At 39.1% G+C, this 16,418-nt stretch overlaps 2 protein-coding genes and 1 long non-coding RNA gene across 6 annotated transcripts in view; 2 read left to right on the top strand and 1 right to left on the bottom strand.

Annotated features, from left to right (window-relative positions):
* Positions 1–1,302: 1,302 nt before the first annotated feature.
* On the top strand, positions 1,303–14,496 carry agfg2 (ArfGAP with FG repeats 2). Of its 3 annotated transcripts, XM_060874719.1 has the most exons (14): positions 1,303–2,048; positions 2,689–2,782; positions 4,800–4,915; positions 5,004–5,133; positions 6,540–6,660; positions 6,937–7,041; positions 7,133–7,165; positions 8,434–8,619; positions 9,079–9,163; positions 9,274–9,320; positions 9,934–10,017; positions 11,177–11,296; positions 12,174–12,244; positions 13,369–14,496. In XM_060874719.1, exons 1-14 carry the CDS (start codon positions 1,882–1,884, stop codon positions 13,414–13,416), a joined length of 1,407 nt encoding a protein of 468 aa, XP_060730702.1. In that variant the 5' UTR covers positions 1,303–1,881; the 3' UTR covers positions 13,417–14,496. The 3 variants fall into 3 exon arrangements, with proteins under 3 accessions (XP_060730702.1, XP_060730703.1, XP_060730704.1); XM_060874720.1 differs by lacking the exon at positions 7,133–7,165; XM_060874721.1 differs by lacking the exon at positions 2,689–2,782 and having other exon boundaries at positions 1,883–2,048.
* Positions 5,101–16,418, bottom strand: part of LOC132848751 (uncharacterized) — a 54,632-nt gene continuing 43,314 nt past the window's right edge. The window contains exons 2-3 of the long non-coding RNA XR_009648761.1: positions 7,559–7,612; positions 5,101–5,155 (exon numbers count right to left, since the gene is read on the bottom strand). This is a non-coding gene — a long non-coding RNA (uncharacterized LOC132848751). The remainder of the gene's footprint in view (positions 5,156–7,558; positions 7,613–16,418) is intronic.
* The window catches only part of si:ch73-335l21.1 (insulin receptor substrate 1-B), a 39,523-nt gene continuing 38,106 nt past the window's right edge, over positions 15,002–16,418 (top strand). Inside the window, exon 1 of one of the 2 annotated variants that reach the window (XM_060874717.1) lies at positions 15,002–15,715. In XM_060874717.1, the coding sequence (XP_060730700.1) occupies positions 15,373–15,715 (343 nt within the window). In that variant the 5' untranslated portion in view covers positions 15,002–15,372. The remainder of the gene's footprint in view (positions 15,716–16,418) is intronic. The other variant, XM_060874718.1, reaches the window with a different exon arrangement.

Below are 16,418 nucleotides of genomic sequence, written 5' to 3'. Positions count from 1 at the left end.
GCACATCAGGTGGTAAAAATCTGCCAAGAGCTTCAGGTAATATTTACATCAAACATCAGAATGAAGGGAAAAAATATTTTACTGTGGAAGATTCATCTTCTAACGCTTATCCGAACTACCTCGGGTCACGGGGAGCCTGTGCCTATCTCAGGCGCCATTGGGCATCAAGGCAGGACACACCCTGGACGGAGCACCAACCCATCACAGGGCACACACACACTCTCATTCACTCACGCAATCACACACTAGGGACAATTTTCCAGAGATGCCAATCAACCTACCATGCATGTCTTTGGACCGGGGGAGGAAACCGGAGTACCCGGAGGAAACCCCCGAGGCACGGGGAGAACATGCAAACTCCACACACACAAGGTGGAGGCGGGAATCGAACCCCAACCCTGGAGGTGTGAGGCGAACGTGCTAACCACTAAGCCACCGTGCCCTCTACTGTGGAAGATTGGCAGTTTTTAATATTTTAGAAACTGCTGAGATCTTCTAAGGTTTTCACTTAGAACAGTCTCTGTAGATAACACAGCAAAGGGTCTTCAGGCCAAAACACAGGGTTGATGAGTGAGATCAGAGGAGAATGACCAAAGTGGCTTGAGTTGACAGAAAGTCTCATACAAGGAGCTCAAATAAGCACTTTTTACAAAGCAGAAAAACATCTCAGCCTGCACATCAAACCTGGAGGTGATACAACAACAGAAGACTACATCGAGTCCCACATCTATCATTCAAAAACAAGAAAATGAGGCTTGACCGAGATCACTTTTTTCTTCATTCATGAAGCATAACTGAAGCTCTTGACATATTTGATATATACATGAATGTACAGGTGCTCCTTAAAAGTATATGATGGGTACATCATTAGACTATAATATATACTGTATATAATCTGAAATCTTGTAATAATCAAATCGCGTCATCTGGTGGCCATTGGACGGTTGTACAGTTTCAGTAGCTACACGACAAGCAGGAAAGATTTATTATATTTATGCAAACATATTTATCATCGTGTCCGAGATGTAGTGATTAAACGTATTCGAATCTGTTTGTTTTTTTTACTGCGTACATTACGTTTATATATCTGCACCAACATTGTGAAAAGCAAGGGCTTTTATTTTCAAAACGATTTGGCCTTCCAAACAACAGCTCTGATAAACATCACGTTTATCTCTAAGCAGTAACACTGATTCTTTCTTTCTACATTTCTTGATAATACTAGATATATGCGCGTCAAAATAAACCAAATTATATTCACGCCCTGTTTTATTCTGTTGCTCAATTTTTTTGGGCAGCTATTGCATCCTGTTGCTGTTGGGTTTCTTTTCCTGAGAATCTGTGCGCTTCACACGTCGCTGGATTCTGTACTCAAAGCCCAGATTTCTGTCAGCGCTCCAGGAAAGCGACGTGTCTTCGTGGAAGGACGGGCGGGTTCTCATAAGCTTAAACCATGTAACACGGTGGTCATGACATGAATGAATGCCTGGCAAACGCAAGAAAACACGTCCCAGGGAAGGTTTTACAGTAAGTGCAAAGCGAACATGGGTTTTAAGGCGCGCTCTAGAAATTGAGTATGGGGTAGGAGTGGAGATAAATATGCAGTAGTTAAAAAAGAAGAAGGAAAACTCCAGCGGACAGCTCGTTGACTACGCATTTGAAATATGCATGTGAGAACCCTGAGATAAATCGCTTGAAGATTATGCAGTCGCGGAGTAGCTTTCACAAGGCGGACGTGAGAAACGCAGCGGAGTAAAACGCAGGAGGAACTGAGTGCAGTCTAACGGAGCGCCAGTTCACGTCTCCGTGTTGCAGACTCGACATCCCTGAAAGGCGGTGTGTATGTGTGTGTGAGAGTGTGTGTGCAACCGACGCACGAGCATGTCAAACCGAAAGCACCGGGACAACCAGGAGATTTGCGCCCGAAAGGTCCGGGAGCTCGCGCAAACAGGCCCCAACAAGCACTGCTTCGAGTGCGGGCAGCCTGGTGTAACTTACACCGATATCACGGTGGGCTGCTTCATTTGCACATCATGTTCCGGAATGCTGTAAGTACCCTAACACGCTTCTGGTGTTATGTCATGTACTAGATTAGTGTTATAGTCGCACGAAGTCTTGTAAGGGCATTATGCGTAATGCTGAGTTCAGTCCTGTAGGCAACAGATCTGCGCTTAAGCCTGATCGTGTAGAAGGCGACGTGCTGTAGAGACTATAGATAGATAGGGCAAGCCCCTTCTCACCCTGCCCTCAAGGATGATTTTCAGTGTTCACGTCTTCACTCAAGCGGTAATTAATACTTTGTCATTTTTTTTCAGGCGTGACTCTCCTGTGCAACGTTTCATTTCGTCACGGTTTCAGGTTTTGCATCATTAAGCTTTTTTCCCCTCTGCATGTCAGCCAGCTCGCTTAATGCAGCACAAGATTAGACACGCAGATTTCACGTTTCCCTTTCTTATGATGTCATGTAAGCTATTTCACCACCAATAATGGCATCACGGCCTATTTTTGTACCAGATTTTTATGCCAATATTTTTATTCCTTCATTTCCACGTCTGCATTTCAAAAATCATACACTATCCTACACGTCCCACACGTTCCCAAACTGTGGACGAATGCGACATCACTTCTTACGTGTCCAGCTAGACAACGATTCAATCCAATCCAGTTTTTATCTCTGATTTCTTTCAGGAGGGGGCTCAACCCGCCCCACAGGGTCAAGTCCATTTCCATGACAACCTTTTCCCAACAGGAAGTAGAGTTTTTGCAAAACCATGGCAACGAGGTGAGTGGACGGCACTCCAGTGCACAGATGATGCGTTGTAAATTGGGTGGGCGTGGCCATACAGCAGACACGCCCCCTATGCTTTAGTTAAGGCTGCTTAAGATATTATGCTAAATGTAAGGGCTGTATGAGAAAAGCTGCTGACTTAGGCCTACTTCAACCCAGTGTTGTTTCTAAATTAGGGCATGTGGTAGATTAGTGGTTAAGGTGTTGGGCTACCAATTGGAAGGTTGTGAGTTCGATCCCAGGTCCCCCAAGCTGCCACTGCTGGGCCCCTGAGCAAGGCCCTTAGCCCTCAATTGCTCAGTTTTATATAAAAATGAGATACCATAAGTCGCTCTGGATAAGGGCATCTGCCAAATGCTATAAATGTAATGGTTTAGAAGTGAGGTGACACCTCATATGTTCTTTGGTGCAAAAGTAAAATACCAGTAGACCACTCAAAAGCCAAGAATACTTTAATTTGGTGACTGTAATTAAATGTTGTATGATAAAAATATTTTGTCCAGGTTGTTTTAAATGCATTCATAATTTGAATATAGAGAATATTATTTATTTATTTATTTATTTATTTATTTATTTATTTATTAGGCTTCGCCTAACAGATGATATAACACTGATACAATTTTCATTCATTTATTTCTAGAAAAGAAATTGTTCTATGATATGGTGATGTTGGCAAATATAAAATGCTTTATACACAAAGCTACCATTATAATTATATGCCCCTTTAATAGGCATGCACTGTCCCACCCTTGTGGATAATTGATTCAGGAAGTGTTTACAGACAGTGAGTAGCGGTCAAAAACTATTTTCTGACGCAAGCAACAGCAACTTTCTGCAAAATTAGAGAGGTGTCTATCAGGATATGACTGTAATGGGACAGTATTTGTTTTGGCTAATAACAGTAAGTAATTTGAAATTGTTTTCAGGTGAAGATAGAGAAAAACCTTTGACATTGTTGATCTGGATGAAAATAAAAATCAAATCAAAATGAAAATAAAAATGCCTGAAAATTCTAGAAATTCTTTTTAGTAGTCTTGCAAATTTAATAAAAATAGGTCAAAATATGTTCTTGTGCACAATAAAAACAGTAGATTTAAATGAATAATTGCAGTGGTCTTTGATTTGATTCAATGTGCTTTGGTCCGTTGCATAAATTTGCACTTTGTGCTCTGCTCTAATGGTGCAAAGCATTCTCTGTTCTCACTATGAAACCTGCTGTTCATACATTATGCATGAGAAAGAATTGACACTAATCGAATATGTTGTGTAATTTACATGCATGGTGGACGTGGTTTGTGAGTAGTCTGTAGTGGTGAATATAAAAAGAGTTCCTTTCATCACAATGAGGAGTTAGACTGGACTAATCTGTGGAATGACATAAAGTGTGTATGAGGAATGTAGCAGTTACTTGTGTGTGGTCTGGTGGGTGTGAGCTCTAGGTCATGTGAAGTCATACCCATATGTACTGTATGTAAGTTGGTCTGTTTAGTCCAAAAATATTATGTAGGGATACAGGGTAGGGGCATGCAGTGTATTTATTGAAGGCCCTCATATTCTTCAGAACACTCACACTACATGCACTTGCTCTCATTTGCTGATACACACATATACACACACCGCACGTAACCACACTAAAAGCCTCTCACTTATTACTGCACTAGTCCCTTGTAAATATGGGAATGATTTATTAGTGGGAGCTCTTTTTGTTTTAATATTTCTGAAATGCAGGTTTCAAATCTCTGAGTCATTCCATCTCCTCCTTCTGCATAAGGAGCTGGTGATTGTAGCAGGTATATATACGGTAGACATGATTAAAAATGATTACAAATGACAAGATGATTGCACCGCTATGATGTTACTGATGGATAAATCATAGTGGTGTCATGTGTGCATGTATGAAACTTAATACTTACAAGGAACTGTATTATTTATTGTGCCTTTACTATACTTCCTGCTTATATGAGCTGCATGGCAATCTAAAGACACACTATTCTGGTTTGTGGGAATGCAGGTTGGGAAGAGGATGTGGCTCTGTACGTTCGATCCAAAGACTGATGGCTCTTTTGACACACGCGACTCGCAGAAGTTTAAAGAATTTCTTCAGGATAAATACGAGAGGAAGAAATGGTGAGTCAGATTATGTTGCATTTCAATGTATTATTTCTCTAATTCAACTATGATTCAAGTCCTTATGGATCATATCTTAATTTTCTAGGCATTTCTCCAAGAGTAAAGGCAGGAGGGATATAGAGCCTCCCTGGAATACAGGGGTTCAAGCTCCTGCTCAGAATCAGCCTCCTTCTGGACACCCGCTGAATCCAGCAGCCCGGCCATCACGTGCTTTGGTGAGAGAGGATGGAGATAAAACTAGAGAGGGGGGAAAAAAAAGACTGATATAAGAAAATAGGTTACCATGCAAAGTAATAGGAACATGTAAAGAAATTTGTCAAGACATTTAAAAATGACAAAATGAAACATGCTTCTATACCTAAAAGCAGCCATATACAATAAAGTAACTTAAACCATATCAATATTTAATGTGACCCACTTTTTCCTTTATTAAACACATGCAGTTTTAGAATAAATATACCTGGAAATGTTTTGCTGCAACTTTGAAAACTTGCCCCAGTTCTTCTGTTGCACTTTCTTTCTGTGTCTGGATCAAACAACCCCCTGTCATGTTTATATTTGAAAAGTGATCTGGTACTAAAATGGACGCTCTGCCCAAAATAAAAAAGGTAACAGGTTGATGTAGCTGGCTTTTTCTCTAAGTAGGGGTCGGTGCTCTATCCTGCAACAACCAGTCATATAGTATATGACAAAAGTTATGTGAACACCTGAACAATCACATCCATATTTAATTATTTAAATCCCATTTAGCTTTAATCCTCCTTTGCTGCTGTGATAATCTACTCTTCTCAGAAGGCCTGCCGCTAGATGTTGAAGCATGGCTGTATACCTCTAAAGTAGAAAAAAATTGTTTGTATGAAATTGAAGGTAGGCGCTCAAGTCTCTTGATGCTTACGGCGCTGTTATTTGTGGGCATTAATATTTGTGTTTCTTTTTAAAATTACATCAGGGACCGTGATAAGAAAAATCTTCTGTTGGCTTGGAAATATGTTCTGTAGTATGCACGACACAGTGTAGACAACAAATTCTTATGTTAAAATTAAATTCTTTGAATGTAAATTCTTTAATTTAAAAATCACTAAAATCTCACTATGTATACAGTACAGTGCTGCTGGGTTTTGGGTCAGCGTTAAGTATATTCAGACTGGTTGATCACTGTAAAGAATCTCAGTGCTTGAATTATTTTCTGTCTTATTGAATGTTGGATATTGTAGCGTTTGGATAAAACAGGAAAATGGAAAAAATATGGAATCCTGATACATTATGGATGATAAGTGTTACAGTTCTATGCAGCAGAAAACATCTTAGCGAATAAATGATACATTACGTTATAGTTGTAGGCAGAAATTTCATGTTAAATGTGTTACATTCTTAAAAAAAAATTCACTTATCATTTATGGAACAGTTGGAAATGTACTCTTTACAAAATGATGATAAAGCCAATAATATTTGATATAATTGTATGCGAGAGGTTAAGATCTTTGCGCAGTACTGTATCTATTTGATCTAAGATGGGGGAAAGTAAATAATATGTAAAATGGGCAAAGAATAATAAAATATATTTCTATTAATGTACAAATTTGAAAGTGAACTGTGTGTGTGTGTGTGTGTGTGTGCGCAGTCCCAGGCTCAGTTGCCGTCATGGGATAGAGTTCCATCTGTGTGTCCAGCTGATGTACGTACAGAGGTTTTCACAGCTCGACCCACTCGATCCCAGAGTTTCAGAGACCACACTATTAAAGGCACTGTTTTATGCACTCTCATCTCCTCTCCTTTCATCTCTTCTCATATGTTCTTCACTCCTATCTACTCCCCTTATCACATCTTCCCATGTCTTCTCACCTAGCAATCTTTTACTCCTCTTGTCTATTCTTCGCCCATTTTTTCCTCTTACCTCGCTTTCTTCTCATCCCACTTCTCCCTAACTCCTTCTGTCTTGTTTTTTCACAAACACTATTCTCTTTGGTGATTCATTTTATATCATTCACCAGCTGACATCTCCCCTTTCTCTCTCTCAGATTCTTTGTTAAGTGGGATGGAGAGGCAGAGACCAGGAACAATTTCACCAGGAATGGGACCCCAGAGTCGCCTTCCCTCGTTCCCTGCGCTTCCACGGCCTTCAGGTGCACACAGATACAAATATTCATATCCATGCACAAAAATCTCGAATTTTGTATATACTATTTCTAAGTTTGGTCTATTTCAACCTTTCAGCAAGTAGCACTTTCAAAAACAGCTTCACACTAGGTAAGCTACTGAGTGTTGCTAGCATGTGTGCATGTGCATGCACTACTATGTCAGTTATCTGTCTATTGACCACTAATGTGGAGCTAATAGGGCTGGTAGAGTAACAACAGGAAGAACTAAGTGTGTGCATATTATTTATATGTTGTGCTGCTTGCATGGTTTATTTTAAAAAGTTTTTACTAACCCTTAGTCAGAGGTTCTTCTAGACTGTCAGACTGAGTTATGCCCTGCTCTGTCGATCTGTATGTGTTGAAATGTACCACGTTGATCTCAGACAGATAGAAACGGTGTGTGAAGTGTTAGTGATATGTGAATCAAGATCTAAATGCCAACGGTGGCCTAGTCAGCTATGGAATGCTGTTGAGTCTGGCTTTACACAGCTTCCACCCTCACACTTCAAAGTACTGCCTCCCAGCTCCAACAGGTCAAGGACAGACACTCGGTTCTCTGAAAAAAAAGAAAAAAGAAAAAAACCCTTTAAAGCTTAGATATATTTAGGATGTTGCCCATACTGGCACATTCTGTAGGTCACGGATGCGTTCACGGCGCATCTGTTGAAGGAGGAAAACGATGCTGGTCTGAACTGTATAGATTTGAAGGAATTTTATGATTAATAACTATAACGCTGGCACACTGTTATAGTGCTATTACACACAAATGTGAGAACTGTGGCTGTAAAGATGCTACTACATTATATACAATAAGTCTGACTTTTATTAATAAGCTTTAGGGCACTATTTGTATGCAGGTGCAGGTGTAACCCATTGCTTTAATACTAATGTATGGCTTATTTAGTTGGCTGTCAGCCAATTTTTCTCCAGTTCTTGCAAAGATGCTATTTTTGTGGCCAGCAATGAATCACAGTTGACATTGTAATATGCATAAAAACTCATATAATTTAACAGAATCAATAGAACCTCTATCAGAATGAATAAATACCAGATTCACCAAATTTACTGCATAACCGAGAAGAGCAATTGTCAGATATAAATGTTATAACCTCGAGTGCTAGCACACACATTTATTTTGATATCACAGGAGTCTGCCTGACTATAATAATTCTAACTTGTAATTGTTTTTCCATTTAAAAAAATGGCTATACCATGAAAATATGTACCAGTGAGGCAATGTTATTTCCTGCTGCATTATTATGATGGAAGTAGGGTCTTTACAAAATAATCTGCTTAATTTAAATAAATAAGGAGTTAGCCTTAGTGTACTTAGTTCATTGGGACTTAATAGGAAATCCGCTGCTGTGATTATTATAGGTCGCACGGTATCCTCAGGAGCCGGAGCCCCATTTAGGACTGTCCCTAAATCTCTTAGTTTGGATTTTGGAGGTCTTGGATCTACCCCTAGTGCACTCAGCCCTCAGGCTCCACCTCTTGTCTCTCAGGACAAGTATGCTGCCGTGTCTCAACTAGACAAGGTCTTATCTGACATACCCACCACAGGTAAAGCTTTCTTGTGTGTATTCTTATGAGATAAATAAATTCTACGATAGTTTTTTTTCCATTGTAGACTTTGTTGCTTACAGATATAATGCTTAAGAAATAAGCCACGCTCTGCATTTTAGCACCCAGTTCACCATCAATTCTTTAAATGCTGTTGTTTATGCCATATTAATAAAGCAAGAGCGTAAGAAGGAAATGATTTGTAATACTATATTGATATGCTTAAATTACGTACATATTTAGGATCATATTACAGAAACCTTTTTTGAAATGTGTTGATGCTGATGGCTGGGAGGTGTTTTACGTTAGCTCTCTGTAAACGTTTTTGAGATGCAATTCAGTCTGCATGTTAAACTTTCAAGCAGAGGTGGAGGTGGTGAGGCAAAGAGAGGCAAAGCTTGTTAAAAGGATTTTTGTGTCAGGGCCAAATGATGACTCAACAGTTATGTGTGTTTGTAGTTGCATCTACATCTCCCTCTAGTGGCCCTCCTCAATACAGCACCCTGTTTGGCAACAGACTCTCTACTAGTTCTACACCTGCCAGGTACATAATTACAGGAATAATTTACATATTGCTCAATTATTTAAGCACCAAACAAAGCGGTTTTGTGTTTGTCTAATGGATTTTGGATTTGAATCTGATTTATTTTCAAGCTCGCCAGGTGTGCCAGAGGTCAATTCAGCCTCTCAGACATTTGCAAGTGAGTAAATTATTTATGCAATGTGTGCATTTATTCCTCTATTTTTCCATGTCTTGGCCTTGTGGTTGCTTCTCGGACTAAAGCTATGTTCACACATGCAGATTTTTACACCGCAAGTTGCCAGTCTCTGTATTATGAAGTCGTCAGTGGGTGTTCCTACTACTGGTTGCCATAGTAATCATGTTTATCAGTGGTTGGCGCATACTGCTTGACAGCAAACAGTTTTCAGATTTGCATCATATGCATCATATCATATGTGATGAAGGAGAAGCAGTGTGTGAGTTTTGTTGGACCATCTCCCCTAGGCTTGGTTGTGCCATTTATTAATTTTTTTAAATAATAGATATAACGGTGCTGTGTCAGGCTTTAGATCTTTTTATAACCAAACCCTGATTGATATTTTATTAGAGCTTTGCCCCAAACTTGTTTTGATAGATCCTCAGTCTCCATTATGCTGTTTATTTAGATATGTTGTTTAGTTAGGCTCTATTTTAGTGATACATTTCTCTGTAGATAAACATGTCTTAACAAATCTTAGAGATACACAACAATGAATAAAGTGTATTAACTACATAATTTAATTTTATCCTCCATTTTCTTTTCCCTTCCACAGATTTTCCAAACCCATTCTGTTCTACAGCCAGCAGTTCACAGCCTGTTTTATCCCCCAGTAACCCCTTCAACAGCACAGCCACAAGTGAGCGTCATCCCAGCTTTGTTCTGTGATTGTTACCAAATCTCTCTCTCTCTCTCTCTCAATCTCTCTCTCTCTCTCTCTCTCTCTCTCTCTCTCTCTCTCATTCGCTCTTTCTCACACACACACACACACACACACACACACACACACACACACACACTGAATGTTGGGCTGCAGAGGATTACTTCTTTAATCCCAGATTAAGAGACATTATTTACTGGTAGTAATCATTTTTAATCCAGAAATGATTTTTAGCACAAACTTGATGTTATATACATCCATGACATAAAAATATAAAACTGTATAACATTTTATCAACAACCAAACACAAAGTATATTCTGAACACCCGGCAAGATTTGGGTTTGGGTCAGGTTTGGGTATAGAGATTTCCTGTTCCTTCTTTTAAATCATATCAAACCATTTACTTCCTATTCTATTCACAACAAAGGCATAGTAATGCCACTTGTCTTTAATAATAATGGCTGGGAATGGTTTTGAAATAAACTTGGTCATGTATTTGATGAGATCACCTTTTGTACAGAGCCTGAGAGACACACTATGACTACAGATCCACTACTAATCAGAATACAGAAAGGAAATAAAAATAAATAAATAATTAGCATGCTATGAAACCTCTGATTTATATGCAACTGCCGTATGCAGGCAGTCAGTGGTCTGAGTCCCTGCACAGGAATGTAAAAATGATATGTGGCAGCGGTGTTATGGTCAAGCAATACTCAATTGTGAAATATGACAGCTGTTTTGCCTGATGACAGATCTGTTTTTCTTTTCTTTTACAATTGGAACTTGTTTTCAGCTCGTAGATTAACACATCAATGCTGGGAAACTTACTGTAAGTCAGAACAAATTACATTTTAGCCAGGTTTTGCTTCTTATTTGCGTATAATACAAAGCAGCAAAACAAAAGTAATCCTCAGAATAGAGAAAACTAATATTGTTTCTAATTTATGAGGCATTAGCAAATGAAAAATAAAGTATGTTAATAAAACATTCGCTACATGACATAGAGGTGCACATCTTTATTACATTGTAATTCCAAGTAAATTGGTATTAGTGCAACTTAAGCAAACAAAGAGAATCAGCTAGGAGCGTAAAAACACTATTTTCTTTAAATTCTTTGTTCCTCCTTTCGAACAGGTGACAGCAGTACACTCGTGTCACCCTCTTCAGCTGCCTTCCCCCACTCAGCCTCCTTTCCTGCTCCCACCTCCCAGAATGCTTTTCCTCATGAGCCATCTAATAATCAGGAGACAAATGGTGAGCTCAGATATTTCTTCTCCAGACTGTCAATCATGATCAGGTCTTAAATCAGTCTGGGTCTAATGCATTTCCTCAGGTCAATGTAGAGTAATGTATTTTCCAGTAATTCGATAATATGCTGTATACCATATCAGTGGAATCATGTATGTTTTATTATTATTGCAGTAACCTTATTATAAAATGTCTGCAAGTATTTCAACAATATGTGTGCAACTTCAGCAATAAAAGTAGTATGCCATCTTATTATTGTTTTTATAATCCATTTAAAAGAGCAGCAGAAATTGGAATATATATATAGTTACTTATAAAGTGTAAAGGTGTAAAAATATAAAGTCATTTTACTAGAGACTGAAGTATTTAATGTTCGGATCTTAAAGAAGTATAAAGACACTAAAGCTAGTATACCACTAGGTGTCTCTGAAGTGCCAATTTAGAGGCAATCTATAGAATGTAATAGAATATTTTACTTATATTTACACTACAAATAACTACTGCTTTAATGAACCTAAGTCAATGAGAGAATCAAAGATCTATTTAATCTAATCTGTTTCACTTTCAGTATAATTTTGCCAATAAACATTGATGTGCTGGATATGGATGTACATCTAGAAACATGTAGGTTAGCCACAGCATTATTTACCCTACACACATACCTCAGCTAAGGTGTGGAGATGAGCATGTGCAAAAAGAATGCACACTGTGTGATCTGTGCTTTATAAACAGCACTTGTCCTGTTCCAGGGACTGGAGATTTTATATAGCATATGCAATTTCCATCTTCATTATTAATTCAGGTCATTAGTTAATTATTAATGGCAAATAAATCTTCTGTTGTGTTTGGTGAAGGATGTGATTTGTAAATTGATCAACTGCAGGTTTCACGTCTTTCCAAGCACTGGAGTCCACCTCCAAAGCCCAGCGGCCGATGTCCGTCAACCCGTTTACTGTGAGTAACCATCCACTTTTCCATTCTGCTCCTTTCTGGTCCATTACTTTATTTAGATGCATTTAAAATGGATAGCGAACATTCATTACTTATTATAGACTTTGGTATGAATTGATGTAATATGTTGTTTTCAGTCGCTAACAAGCATCAGGATATACTGAAGTCAAAACTTTTCATACAGTCCTCATAACCAACACAGGTCTAGGACAAACAGTTAATCTCATGTTTAAAACTCAACCAAACCACTAAAACACTTCATACGTGTCTCAATATAAGCTCATTTGATCATTTCACTGGCATCATTTCACTTCTCATTTAGAAAACATACATTGTCACTCATAACACACTGACCTAAAGAACAACAAGGAAACATTATAGATTTTTTTCCACATAATTCAGCATTTCATTACAGAACACATTTCCACTTTATTGACTGTACAAAAGTATATGTACATGAAGTATAGATGACAAGAACAAATTAGAAATTCTGCACTTTGCTTGCTATGTCTTTATAGAAATATATCGTTCTCTCTCTCTCAGATACACTTCTTTCCTTTTTTTTTCCTTTTTTTTCTTCCTTCATTCATGTTTCCAAACAAAATCATTCAGATATCAGCTGAAATTGCAATTAGCTGTCTTGGGAAATATATAGTTTTTTTTGTTTTTTTTTGTAAGTACTAAGCTAAGAGTTTCTATATATTTCAGTATGATTACTGCTGAACTATAAAATGGTTTATTTAGATTTTTTAAATAGTTTTGAAAGCAGTGTGTAAGCATTTGAAAAAGAGCTGCTGATATACAGTGTTGTGCAGGTGGTGGAGTGTGGATGACCAAAGGGTTTGTGGATTTTGGAAAATGTGGTCATTGAATGCATTTTGTGTGAATGCAATGAAAAACGATCCACAGTTTGGTCAGCATACACTATTTTCTCATTGAATTGGTGAAGATTTTTGAGAATGTGACTTCAGTTTTAAATAAAGCATGTTAGTGTTTGAAATAAAACTCAAACATAATCCATAATGGTCATTAATAAGTGAATGTGTGTGGTGTGTGTCTGTGGCGTATGTGTGTTATGAGTATATATCTGCTTAGTTCACTACTGTTCTCTTCATGTGTTCTCTCAGGGAATGGTTTACCCCACCAGAGGAACGTCATTGAATCCTTTCATCTGATCCCACTGTTCCTTTGACAAGACCGGGGGAGGCAGGGGGGGAGACAGTGAAAGAGAGACAGAAATCTTGATGCCATTTCCATGCTTTGAGGAAACTCCCTCCATCAGATAAGGGAGGAAAACACACAAGGACTGCCCATTTTCTGATTTTAAGTTAATCTGTGTGTATTAAAGAGTGTATTCCTTTTGTTTATGTCTGTGTTCGTATTTGTATGTGTGAATGTGTTATGTGTGTGCACCATTTTGCACCACACACTACAAATTTTTGTAAGCATGTGTTTCTTGTGTTTTTTTTAATGTATGTTTGTGCGTGTGTTCATGTCATATGTGTTCAATCAAAAATGTCTAATGGTGCCAGATAGCAAGTGGCAATAGCAGAAACACACACACACACACAGTGCTGCTTTTACCTCCTGCCCTGTACTCTTGATAATTCATTGCTAGGCTTTAGCCTGCACCCAACTTGCTTGCATATTAGACACCTAAGTATCAGGTTGTAGTAATGAAACACTGAAAGGGGGCAGCAGGCAACACTAGCTTCAAATATTATGATGTTATTAATAGGAAGTGTGCAGTTTTATTTAGCTCTCATTTGGCAACCAACTCTCCAAATGCATGTTAATAGGAGAAACTGACGAAATCATGTGTTTGTGTATGTACGTGATGCATACATGTATGTACGTCATCAGCCTGCATGCGCTTCATGAGCAAGAAGCTGCCTGAATGTATTGCAATTTTGGAAACTTCACAGTGTTATTTTGTGTTATTCATGTATATGGACCAAATAATGTCAGGCTTCATGTACTTTTTTTTTTCTTTACCATTTTTTTTCTTCCATTTAGAATGTCTTTGTAACAGGAAGTACCCATATGCATAAAAAGGTATTCATTTGCTTGTGTCAATGTGTATCTAATATTACAAGTTAGATTATTGATATCAAGCCTCAGTTTTGAAATTTGCTGCTTCAGGATTTCATGCAATATATCTATTTTTAAGATTTGCATTTATATTTTTATCTGTGAAAAAACATCATTGCGTTATGAATGTAATTGCACTTCTTTAGAGCTTTAAAGTGGAAATTAAAAAAGAAAGCTATCACTTTCAACTTTGCATGTGGCCCAAATTATTATTATTATTATTATTATTATTATTATTATTATTATTATGACTGGAGTTCTCTCAAAATAGAAATTCCTGTAGTAATCTTAATTTCCAGCAGAGGTCGCAGTATAAATGGGAAAAGCGACTGAAGGAAACTTAGTAAAAGGGGTCTTAAGTGACACTTTTGTTACGCAGATAGTTCATTCTGAGACATGAGGCTTCAGAAACAACAGACGATTTACTTAAAGACGGTCATCTAAACGAGGTCGTTTTGACCTGTCGACGTGAACTTAGTAGCGCTGTAAATTCCAGGGTTTATGTACATTTATAACGGTAACTCAAAAACTCTTAAGTTTACTTAAAAGGCAACGTTTTCTGCCAATGAAATTTGATTCTGGTTGGCAATCTCGTCTTGTGAAGCTCGTCTTCCCTCCTCTTTGGTGCCCACACACGCTTACACATGCACACACTCTCTCTCTCTCTCTCTCACACACACACACACACACGCGTGCGCGCGCTCTTTAACTAGGGGGACGGGCGATGAGTGACAGGCCGCGCAGTAGCCGCAGAGGCGATGTAGTCTGTCCTACTGTACACTGATGCGATTAAGCCACTCTGCTTTGGCTAAAAAGCGAGACGGGGTTTCTCACAGCTTTACACACTTTGATGCGCCGTTTGGCTGATGACATTTCCACCCCTAAAACAAGAGGACACCTTGTGGAAGCAGCTGCATGAGCGAGTCTCTGCTGTCGCGTGCACGACGACCGACTTGTCCAAAGCGGTGCAGGAGAGAAAAACACTTCGCCGTGAGCTCTAGTTTGAATGAATGAAGACAGTGTGGGATTGAGAGAGCGCAATGGAGAGCGAGGTTCCGAGCTGCGAGGACGTGCGGAAGAGCGGCTACCTCCGCAAGCAGAAGTCCATGCACCGCCGTTACTTCGTGCTGCGCGCGGCCTCAGAGCGCGGTCCGGCCCGACTGGAGTACTACGAGAGCGAGAAGAAGTTCCGCGGAGGGAAAGCAGCTGCGCCCAAACGGGCCCTCGCGCTGGAGACGTGCTTCAACATCAACAAGCGCGCCGACGCCAAGCACAAGCACATGATCGTGCTGTACACGCGCGCTGAAAGCTTCGCCGTGGCCGCAGACAGTGAGGCGGACCAGGACGAGTGGTACCGCGCACTGCTCGAGCTTCACTGCAAGAGTGAGTCCACACACAGCCACACCATCATTAACACAAGTAACTGTGCTAAACACTACGTGAACACAGTACTATGAGAACACTACTATGCGGGCTGGGACACAACCCCAGAACTCGCACAATGTGCTCACACGACTGAGTAGCTGTAGGTGTTAACGTGTTAACGTGGCAGGGTTTAGGCGCCTGGTTGATCGCTCTTTACACTCTGCAGTGTGTTCAGTTTGCATTTTCCGAGTCAGACTTTACTAGTCTGCACTGTTGTTGTTTTATTGTTTGTTTGTTTTTTTGTGGGGTTCTTCTTCTTTGTACCTCTCAATGTGAAGCACGTGCTTTATAAACAAAGCTACCGGACCAGTGCTGTAAACACTTCACTTTACTACTTTACTGCTTCTGATTATTAGATACTTATTAACTCTCAGTGAGCAGAAAATGCTTTAAAATTAATTGGGCTTCTTTACTATCTATTGTATTTGTACATAACGTAATACAACTACAAAATTAGATGCATATTTACAGGTCACAGCATCGTGGGCCAGCACAATGACCAAGTGTATAACAATAACAGCGTCTTTTTAATGGGTTTCTAAAAGCCAGGCCAGTGTCACACTTTGTGTGTTCACGTAACCACGTGTTCAGTGTAAAAAATAGGAAAAACTACACACTTTCTTTGTTTTTAATAGAATCAGTTTTTAAATATTTGAGAACA

The sequence above is a fragment of the Tachysurus vachellii genome, chromosome 7, assembly GCF_030014155.1.
Source record: "Tachysurus vachellii isolate PV-2020 chromosome 7, HZAU_Pvac_v1, whole genome shotgun sequence".
NCBI lineage: Eukaryota > Metazoa > Chordata > Actinopteri > Siluriformes > Bagridae > Tachysurus > Tachysurus vachellii.
The sequence above is the reverse complement of the archived record's forward strand: the minus strand, read 5'-3'. Positions and strand labels throughout refer to the sequence as shown.